Below are 11,259 nucleotides of genomic sequence, written 5' to 3'. Positions count from 1 at the left end.
CTGGATTTTGTGCATTTAGATTTCGTATGTCTGGAATTCATTCGTCTGGATTGTAAAACGTCGTACAAATAAAGAAATGGGCAAATGAAATTCGGAGTTGCGATTATATGGCAAACAAAACTTCGAAATTTTAAAATTCGGGGTTATGAAAAAATGTCCAAACGTTTTCTGGATTATGATATTCGGAATATTAAAATTCGAGATTAAGATAGGTAACCGTTAAATAGATATACTTAGGTAGTAAATTCTAATAAAAAGTTCATTTTTTATTTGTTGTTTAGAGTTTAGACCTACATAATATGAGGACCTACCTCGGTTTCGTAAAAAAGTGTGCACTCAATCGAATATAATTAAATATTGAATGCGAACTTATAAGTTATAAGTAGGTACTTACGAAGTCGACGACCTTATAATATAACTGTATAGTGTAAAAAATAACACTTGTACAATGTACATATCTTGAGTTATGAGTTATTTTTTGTACAGATAGGTACCTAATTAAGCAATATTATATGTATTGACAATCAATATATGTAAAAAATGTGTGCGTATACTAGTGTACACACGTAAGAAGTGAAACTTGTTTATGACGTTATTTTTCAAAAAATAATTAACTATATGCAACTTTACAGAAATACGTCAATCACGCGTGGTAGGGATAAAAACAAGATGGCGCGTAACGAAAAAATGTTACACTAAATTTTTTCCCAACCCCGATAAAGAAGTTTCACTTCAATAATATGTAATTAGAATGTATGAAAGCTTTATGAATAGAGAGAGAGAGTTCGGAATGTACGTAGTAGGTATAGATAAAAGTATCCAGGATTTATAATCGTCATTTTACGTAACTACTTATATATTTATGACGTTCTAGGTATTCCCAAATTGAAAGTAAGATAAGTTTGTTGAACAAAAAATAGGTAACTTCATTATCTAATCAAATAAGAGTGTTACTAGATCTCAATTAGTTAGGAATTTGTTAAACGTTAAACTACATATTTAAAAAAAATCTTAATAACGCAAGAAACCCTGTGTCAAACAAAAAAAAGCTATATTTTCCGTGTTCTTTTGTAAAAAAAGGTCAACCGAAAATCACAATAGGTAGTTATTTTTTTTTTCGCGTGTTGTTAAAATCATTCAGTTGAAGATAGTTTGAAGGTTATGTGTCATGTGTGTCATGCAATGTCATACAATAATTATTTTCCCGCCTATTCTAAACTCATTATATTGTAATTTTCTCAAGTTTTCATTCTAGGTATAACAAAGTGTTCATCATCATATAATTATTGTAGTTTAAACAACAATTGAAAAATAATTACCAGGAAAACTCGCATAAGTAATATCTATGTATTATATTATATATCTGATATGATTAAAAAGAGCAACTATGGAGTTTCTTGCCAAAAAATAAAATAAAATAAAATAAAAGGTAAAATATGTAAAAAATATGTATAAACGTTTCAAAAGTGCTTCTCGAAGAAGTCTAATTGAATAAATAAATGTTTGAGTTTGAGTTTATATTTAATTATACAAATAAAAAGGTACTTTACGTTAATAACATATTAAATCAAGGAAATATACCTAATTGGGGGTAATGTTATTAATATATTTAAAATAAATAAAATAATTTTGATAATCCTCAAGCAATAGGTAACTAACTACATAATAATTATAATCTTTATCAATAACTAGCAATGCCCTGCGGTTTCACCCGCATTGATAGCGATATCGTGACAGTGAAAAGTCTACTATAGGTCGGACTATAGGTTTAATTTTTTATCACATGAAAATCACCTTTATCCCGTCCGCGTCCCGCACTACGGCCTGCTCATTGTATTGAACAGTATGTACCTACTATTTTCTGTAGATTGACACTTTTAAAAAATTAAATCTTTTGAATGGAATATCTAATTTTTTTCATTTAAAAAGTATTTTGCTGGTATTGAAACAGTCTATAATAAAACTGGGATAAGGATTAATATATTATGTGTATGGACTATGGATAACATGGTTTGATTACTGTCGGCACTTCTATTTTACTTTGAAAACGTAAAAAAGTGGTTGTAGTAACATAACTACTGAAGATGGACATATGGTATCGCGGACTTTCTTGTAGATATTGATCCATTCTATAATACCGTAGAACATTTTTTTGTTCTATCTTCAATAGATTCCGCAGCGCACGCGATGACAGAAGTTTTATTGAGGAATTTTTTACACCTTGGGTTACATTATTGCATTTTTGGCAAGGATCTCAAATTTTTTTGAAAATGCAATATAGCCTATGTTGCTCAGTGAAGATGCAGCTTTCTAATGGTGAAAGAATTTTTGAAATCGGTCCAGTAGTTTATGCGTGAAAACCATACATACATACATAATTACAAACTTTTCCTCTTTATAATATTAGTATAGATTACTACGGATAATACAAATGAAAACTTGTAAGGAAAGATGTTGCCAATTAAGAAAATAGTAAATTAAAAATAAATACTTACGCAATAGGTAAGTAGAAATATTCATCTTTATTATATTTGAATAGAGTTAATTATGTGAATTGTTGTATCTTAATAAAAAAATGTTGAAATTAGGTTTATGTGGTAAAGTGAAATTTCATCACACAATAGAGAATATTTTTTCTACTTACAAAGGGGCATTACTATTTAAATTTATTAAACAACATTCATGTACCTAGAAACCAGTTTGATATTATAATCTCTGTAATCTTCCCCTATTCACACATGAGTTAAGCAAATTCAAAGCCTAATTCTATTGTTTTAAAGTGCATAATGTTTCCTCGTTTTGAGATAGGCTCAAGGTTGTCACACGACTAAAAAGTGCCGGCTACCGTGACCGGAAAGTGACATACTGGACCAAGTACACCGGACATTCTAATGTGTAGGGTTGTCTTATTTTAGGATGTTCAAATAATATTACTTACTTGCACAATTGTTGTTTCTCAATGTGTGCAAATTATTCAAAGTTACCACCATGTTGTTTGGTTAACTTGGTTAGTCGATTTTTTTCTAAATAATGTAGAATGTAGATAATGATTAGATTCAATAGATTAAATTACATTTATGTATAGATGACTAAGGAAACATTAGCAATTTGAAAATAATGTAACCCGGAATTTTAATCTATGGGTCATTAATGCATCTAAATGTTACTTCATAGCATTTTCTCCAGAAACATATTAAAAACTTTCAATTTGGCTGCGTTGTTTCATGATTCATCATATCAGTAAATGGAAGCACGTGATGGCACTATTGATCACTTCTGAATTAAAATTTTAATAATTATAGGTAATTTAAAAGTACATAATACATATAATATGATATAACCAACTATACTAACGAACTCTAATACTATAGAGCGATAAAGCTGATCGAGACCTTTAGAAATACTAAAAGGACTCTTTTTTTTATAAAAAAAGACGGGTTGCACTCCGGGAGTGCCAGCAGAAGTGAAAACTTGATTATTAACGTTGAGCATGTTTGATATCCATCCGTCTTACGCTTTTTCGATCAGGTCACGTGTCCTGAGTCCTGACGCGAGTTTAAGATTTTATACCCAACGCTGGTAAAGAAGTTTTCACTTCAAAAAAAAATCCGTCTTACGCTTTTTCGATCAGGCAACGCCGCTAAAGAAGTTTTCACTTCAAAAAGTGAAATTGTTGAAATTAGTAGGTATGGAGATTCCCTAATGGCTGCACTCGCACTAATCAAAGTGTGAACCAGCCTTTAGAATAAAGAAAATAAAAATCGAGTCGAGGCGAAGCGGGAATTCCCCAATAACAATGATATTTCAAATTGCAAGCGATAATGTGCAATATTTTCCTATTTCATTGGGACTAGCTCACAGCTGTGTTAAGAATCTTCTGAAATATACGAATATAAGATAGAGAAGATTCTGTATCTACCTAAACTTTCGTTCAATCAGCCCTATTTCCGTTTGGAGTACGCATTATAAGATTAGCGATAGTAACTACGGATGTGGACCAAGGACCACTTGTGACCCGTAGGCCTTGCCATAAGACCTATAGCGCACCTGGAGGCTGATCTTCGAAACCCAATATATCACAATACATTTATAATTAATAATTTAAGATGAGCCAACATGAAACCATAAGTTAAAGATTTCAAGACGACAATAATTAACTTTATGGGATAATAATACATATATTAAGTACCTACCTAATAACTATAAATACACATTTATTTATTTATTTATATTACCTATTGCCGTGTAAAAAGTAGGAACTAATAAAAAACAAATACCTACCTTATTTTCATAATCTATACAATTATACATATAATAAATCTGTAGAAGGGTCAATTCTGTACATTGAAAATATTGAAAAAATAATTTGGAAAATCCAAAAGTGCACGCCTCATAATTTTTTTTTAATAAATATTTATTAATTATTATTTTTGTTTATTTAATAACAATTAAACCACATCGAATCAGACCCTGAAAAATGAAAGGGTTCTATTCCTGAGCATACTCAAGCGTAAGAGAAAAAAAAAGACTCGATTAGTAAAATATTTCGGTCGCTATCGTGTTAACAAGAAAAAGGATCCGCACATACAGACACACGGACGTCCAAGACAGAACTTTTTTAAACTGTTTTTAACTAGTTTAAATAACAAAAATGACATCAAAAATATCATGAACGTTAAAAATAGTGTTTTTTCTTAATATGTGTGTGTATGTATTATCTTACAAGTGCAATGTATGATACATAAAGACATTTTAAGTTTGAAAAATCAGATGTTTTGCGCGAAGTGACAGTAGAACCCACCTCAACGCTTCGCTTATGAGGCGTGCAATAAATAGCAGGGGGTGTTACTGGATCGATACCAAACCCAAATATGTGATTAAAAAATTTTTGTCTGTCTCTCTGTCTGTCTCTCTGTATGTATGTGAAGGCATCACGTAAAAACTAACGGTTCGATTTCGATGAAACTTGGTATAATTATACCTTATTATCGTGGGCATAAAATAGGATACTTTTTATCCCGGAAAAATACGTAGAAATAAATAAAGCTTAATTTTTCCGCGCGGACGGAGTCGCGGGCGGAAGCTAGTAAAATCATATTTTTATTGTGTTCTTTATTGTATACAGTATTGAAAAAGTCCCTTCTTAGGTTTAGATGGATAGAATATTATGTACCTAATAGATTGGATAAATAAATAGGTATCTATCTCTATCTCTGCCGCATACGTACTCAAAACAGAAAATTGGTTTTCATTGTTCGTTGTATTCAAAAATTTTAATTAATTACGATTCATAGATTGCATACAATTTACAATTAGTTGGAGAAAGATGCTAAATCTAGCTTAGTTCGTAAAAGTATATTTCATATGTTAATGAATTTCATAAATCTGCAACAGATCCAATTATTTTTTTATCCAAAGAGGTCGTTGTCTTTTACGTAAATATAACACATCATTTTAACATTTTATTATACCTATCTACTTAATATTAGGCATTATTATTTAAAAATTTCGACGAAAAGATGCTTTCATAAATACCCATGCGTTTATTTTTATTTTTATTTATGTAGATTTTGTTTATAACTATATGACCTCTTTTATATGTTCTGTGACTATGACCCATTCACTTGAAAGTGAATCTGAAGATTTTGAGTGATGTCGACTTGATGTCGATAATTAAATTGAATGGTTTAGAAAAAGCGCGGGAAACTTCGAAGTTGGAGGGAGTGTTTCTAAAGCTGATTTAATTTTTATTATTTTTTTCGTAGTCAGAGGTGTTTATTTTGTAAATATTACTTGTATTTATTATATATATTTGTAAATTCATATAGTTTTGTGTATATATTGGTAAGTTTTCTTGTATATTTTTAGTATGTAAGAACCCTCGCGGGAGTTTCGGGCGGGAATATGAATGACCCTCCCGATCCTTTTGTAGAGGAGTCAGATTTACGGTCTGGTCCTCTTGTGGCAAGTTATGTCACTTTAGAATCAAACAATGAAAGTATACTATTAGACCCGGAACTAAATAGAAAAAGACGGCGTAAAAAAATTATGAATGATAGTGATACAAATATTAATTATTCTAGTAATGATCCTTCTTCCTCTATATCAATGAATAATGTAGCAGAAACATCAAACTCAGTTCCACCTAATCCTACAGATAATATTATCCGTGCCAATTATATCCAAACAGATGCATATCCATACATAGTTCATGTGCAGAGAATTGAAGATTCTGCGGGAGATGGCTCCACATTGCACCCTATCACATTTGGAAATTTTTTAAAGAAAAATAAAATTCAAAATATTGTTCCTGGCAGCGTTAAGAGAATAGGGAGAAATAGATGTTCTGTTGCGTTTTCAACCTTTTACGATGCTAATGCATTTTTAAATAATAACAATCTAAATACATTTAAACTAAAAGCTAAAATACCAACATTTCACATTACAAGAATGGGTTTAGTTAGGGGCGTCCCGAGTGACTGGTCTCCTGAGGAAGTTATAGATAATATTTCTGTGCCTTCTGGTTGTGGTAAAATTATTAAAATTAGGCGAATCAATTTTAAAGTTAACATTGATGGATCCAATGTTTGGAAGCCATCCCAATCTGTCATTTTAACCTTCGATGGTCAAGTCCTTCCCCAAAAAATATACATGTGCTATAATGCATTACCGGTTGATTTATATATTTTCCCAACAATTCAATGTTTTAACTGTTGCCGATATGGCCATACAAAAAACATTTGTAGATCTAAACCTCGTTGTTATAAATGTGGTCTAGATCATTCAGGTGAGACATGCACTGTTGAGGAAGATTGCGCACAGTGTATTACATGTTCTGGCTTTCACTACGCTACGAATAAAGTCTGTCCAGAATTTAATAGACAAAGGAATATTAAAATTTCAATGGCTCAGCAGAATATATCATATGCTGAAGCCAGTAAATTACATCCACAAATATCTAAATCTTTTACAGACATATTACAGTCAACCCCAACTGTTCACCTCACATCAAATAAAACAAATTTATTACATGCTGGCACTCAGAGGTCATCTTATAAAAAGACAGTAGCTTTAAAACCACGATCACCACCTAAAACAAGTGTGGGATATGATAGAGCTTCGCATGAAGCCCTCATAAAGGAATATCAGATCCCAGCTCCTGATAATGGTTGCGCAATTCAGCCTAGTAATGACCAGTCTCCTAATAATGTCATTTTAGATTTATTATCAACCTTAATAGAAGCTTTACATCAAAACAATATCTTAAAACCGTCCAACGTTGCTCAGTTAAACAATGTGCTCAAAAATTTCGGTAATAATAATGGATTCATATATAATTCAGTGGAACTGTAGAAGTGTTATCCCTAAAAAAACGGAACTAATACATCTTATAAATAAATATAAACCTTTGGCAATTGCCCTAAATGAAACATGGTTAAAACCAAATTCATTTTTTCGCATTCCTGGCTATCACTGTTTACGTGATGACAGGAGTGATGGATATGGTGGGGTTGCTATCTTATTAAAAAATTCATTGCTATATAAAAAAATATTTTTTTTCAACAATAATCAGTCTTGTAATTTAAACGTTGTGGGAGCCGTTGTTGACAAAATTTCCGTTGTGTCAATTTACATACCCCATCCAACTTCTGAAGCTTTAAATGATTTAAGACAGGTATTTAACTCACTACATGGACAAGTGCTTGTGTTAGGGGATTTTAATTCACACCATCAAGTATGGGGCAGTAGTATTACTAATACCAATGGAGAATTATTATTGGAGTTAATTGATAAATTCAATTTATGTTTATTGAATACAGGCGAACCGACTCGACGGACACATATTAATGAAAATATTAGTGCAGTAGATTTATCAATGTGCTCGGCAAATTTAGCTTCAAAAATATCGTGGAAGCCTTTAGTGTCTACTTTTGGAAGCGACCACTTCCCAATTTTGTTAAATCTTCCTAATAAAAATAATAAGCATTGTAATAAAAGATCACCACGCTGTAAATATAATTTAAAAAATGTAGACTGGGATATTTATCGAAATCGCATAGAAAACGAGGTTAAGGAGCTGTCTGAAGTCAAAGAGGGGAAAGAAGCAGAATGTTCAAACAATTTTGCAAAAATTATTTTAAAAGTAGCTGATGAAATTTTTCCTACAAAACCAACGAAAACTTCAATACTACCTTTTCCCCCTTGGTGGGATAAGGAATGTTCAGAGGCTATCAAGAAAAGAAAATCCATAGAAAAAGCATATAATAAAGACATGTCAGAAGAAAATTTGGAAATTTTAAACGCGATTATAAAAGATACCCAAATTCTTCTCAAAGACAAAAAAAGGGAGGGATGGAAATCATTTTGTGCCTCTCTTTCTCCCAATTCTAATCCTAGCGAAGTATGGAACTCTATAAGACGTTTCAGGTCAGTTTATAGAGATCAACAATTTATAGTTCCAGAATCGTTAGCTGAAGAATTTATAGATACAATAGCTCCACCTTCAGTCCCATCACAGTTAGCTTACTATCCCATTTTAAAATCTGTTCAAATGGATCATAACTATGCAATTCTATCAACACCATTCACATTATATGAATTAAAGGGTATTTTGTCTGGAGTGGACGATTCTGCACCGGGTTTAGACGGAATACCTTACTCCTTCCTCACGCACCTCGGCGATTCTGCCTTGGAATATTATCTTAACATTATTAACGTTGTTTTGCTGACAGGAAATATACCACCTCAATGGAAGGAGCAGGAAGTAATACCTGTGTTAAAACCTAACAAAAACCCAGAGGAAGCATCCTCCTACAGACCTATCGTTTTATCATCAGTATTAGCCAAAATAGCAGAACATTTAGTTAAAAACCGTATAGAATGGTATATTGAACATCATAACTCATTATCAAAAACACAGTTTGGTTTTCGGAAAGGTAAAAGTACTATGGACAACTTAAGTATTTTAACAACGGATATTCGTATTGCTTTTTCTGATAACCAACATGTCATTGCAGTTTTCCTTGATATTAATTCTGCGTATGATAATGTTAATATACAAATTCTAAAGAATAAATTAATCAAATTACAGATCCCCGAAATACTTATTAACTTTATAATTGTAATAGCCACTGAAAGAAAATTAAATCTAAAGTTAAATTATTCTGACTCTACATTATCGCGAACTGTACATAAAGGGCTTCCTCAAGGATCCGTCCTCAGCCCATTATTGTATAACATTTATACAAGCGATTTAGAAGACATATTTTTTGATTCTGTTAACATATTACAATACGCTGATGACGTTGTAATGTATATTGCAAATGATAATTTAATTTCAGCTTGTAACTCGATAAACAATAACTTGCATGTATTAGGCGAATGGCTTGATATTAATTCACTCGATATATCGGTTTCCAAAAGTTCTGTAGTAGTTTTTTCTAGACAACGGTCGTCACCGACCGTAAATATCGTGTATAAAAATAATACCTTACCTCAACACGATCAGACTAAATTTTTAGGCGTTATATTGGATTATAGGCTCACAGGCACTCCTCACATAAATTACGTGATCATAAAGTGCGAAAAATATTTAAATATGTTAAGGTGCCTCTCGGGGGTGTGGTGGGGAGCTCACCCATTTTGTTTGAAGCTTGTTTATAATGCCATTATAAGAAGTACTATGGACTACGGGATGTTTCTCTTAGACGGTGGAAATGTTACAGCCTTTAAAAAGTTAGATCTTATACAATCGAAAGCGTTACGAATAATAACAGGTGCCATGAAATCTAGCCCTATCAATGCGCTTCAAATAGAATGTTGTGAGCCTCCGCTATCCCTTCGGAGGCAATATTTATCAGATAGATATGTATTTCGTTTATATCAATTCTCTAGACATCCCTTGTTCAATAGATTAGAAAAACTATATTGCAAAATTCTAACATGCAGGTATTGGGACCATAAAATGTTACCATGTCTGATTCAAAGTTATCACAGAATTAAATCTATACCTTCCCCGATTCATCGGTCCTCGGCGTTGCCGCTATTTAGTAATAATTTCAAATCTCTTCTTGTATCCCCAGATATAGTTTATAATATAGGCATAACGAAACATGATACATATGCTTGTATAGACTTTAAAAATGCATTGAATTGTAAAGAATGGGAAAAATATAATCACATTTATACTGACGCATCAAAATCATCACCTCAGAGTTGTGTAGGAGTTGGAGTGTTTCACCAGCAGTTCAACATTTACATAAAAAATAAACTTCCGCCAGAATCGTCAGTTTTTACTGGAGAATGCTTAGGGATACTTAAGGCCGTAGAGTATGTAATCTTAATGAAACTGCCAAAAACAATTATATTTACAGATTCCAAGAGTTCCTTGCAAAGTCTTCACAAATTTTCATTTATTAATAAACCCTTTTACCCCATTATTTTTGATATTAAAAGTAAATTATTAGAATGTTCATTCAAAGGTTATTCTGTTACATTTGCTTGGATACCAAGTCACAGTGGTATCCAAGGAAATGAAAAAGCTGATGAGTTGGCAAGGTCTGCTGTGCGATGTGGAGACATGGTCCCCTATCAGAGTTATTGCCATGACTTGGTCAGTTTGCCTAAAATTTACATGCACGAGTCTTGGGAAAATCTCTGGAAACAAAGTACATTATATAAAGGAAAGCAATATTATAAGTTACAAGAAGTCGTTCCCACTAAACCTTGGTTCAATAAAGTTACAGGCTGTAAGCTTGTAACCTCTATCATTATAAGAATGCGTCTTGGTCATACATGTTGCCCAGATCATCTTGCGAGACTGGGTATTTTAAACAATGCCATCTGTGAATGTGGAACTGACGTAGGAGATATAGATCATATATTTTTTGCATGCCCCTTACTTGACCACTCTTCGTTTATATCCAACCTACTATCCCTTCGTATTCCATTTCCTACTCGTATGTTATGTTTACTACAAAATCCTATAAAGTTATACAACGCCTTATCATCATTTATAATAAGTAATAATTTAAAGTTATAATAATATAAACATATATATTTGTATCTAGTAACATAAAACGTAAATATAATATGTAAATAATAATATAAATAGTAATCTATGTATATATGAATATTTCCCAACCCCTCTGACTTAAATCCAAATCTCCTCACCTTATTCCTTACCGCGAATTGTTTCCTTACCTTTTATCATACTTACTTGACACTGGCAAATAGTCACATCTTCTTGCCATAAAAAGC

At 32.0% G+C, this 11,259-nt stretch overlaps 3 protein-coding genes across 4 annotated transcripts in view; all 3 read left to right on the top strand.

Annotated features, from left to right (window-relative positions):
• The window catches only part of LOC149908050 (uncharacterized), a 32,155-nt gene that overhangs the window by 1,807 nt on the left and 19,089 nt on the right, over positions 1 to 11,259 (top strand). The gene's annotated exons all lie outside the window — the stretch shown is intronic.
• Positions 5,762 to 7,678, top strand: LOC149908052 (uncharacterized). The gene has a single exon (XM_090103491.1). The coding sequence runs from the start codon at positions 5,905 to 5,907 to the stop codon at positions 7,351 to 7,353; it is 1,449 nt and encodes a 482-aa protein (XP_089959617.1). The 5' UTR covers positions 5,762 to 5,904; the 3' UTR covers positions 7,354 to 7,678.
• On the top strand, positions 7,769 to 8,949 carry LOC149908051 (uncharacterized). Its single transcript, XM_090103267.1, has 2 exons — positions 7,769 to 8,427; positions 8,733 to 8,949. Exons 1-2 carry the CDS (start codon positions 7,877 to 7,879, stop codon positions 8,785 to 8,787), a joined length of 606 nt encoding a protein of 201 aa, XP_089959393.1. The 5' UTR covers positions 7,769 to 7,876; the 3' UTR covers positions 8,788 to 8,949.

This window comes from Colias eurytheme, chromosome 6, assembly GCF_061535395.1.
Source record: "Colias eurytheme isolate Ceu_HAF_F1 chromosome 6, ilColEury1 Martin Lab GWU primary, whole genome shotgun sequence".
In the NCBI taxonomy this organism is placed as follows: domain Eukaryota; kingdom Metazoa; phylum Arthropoda; class Insecta; order Lepidoptera; family Pieridae; genus Colias; species Colias eurytheme.
The sequence above is the reverse complement of the archived record's forward strand: the minus strand, read 5'-3'. Positions and strand labels throughout refer to the sequence as shown.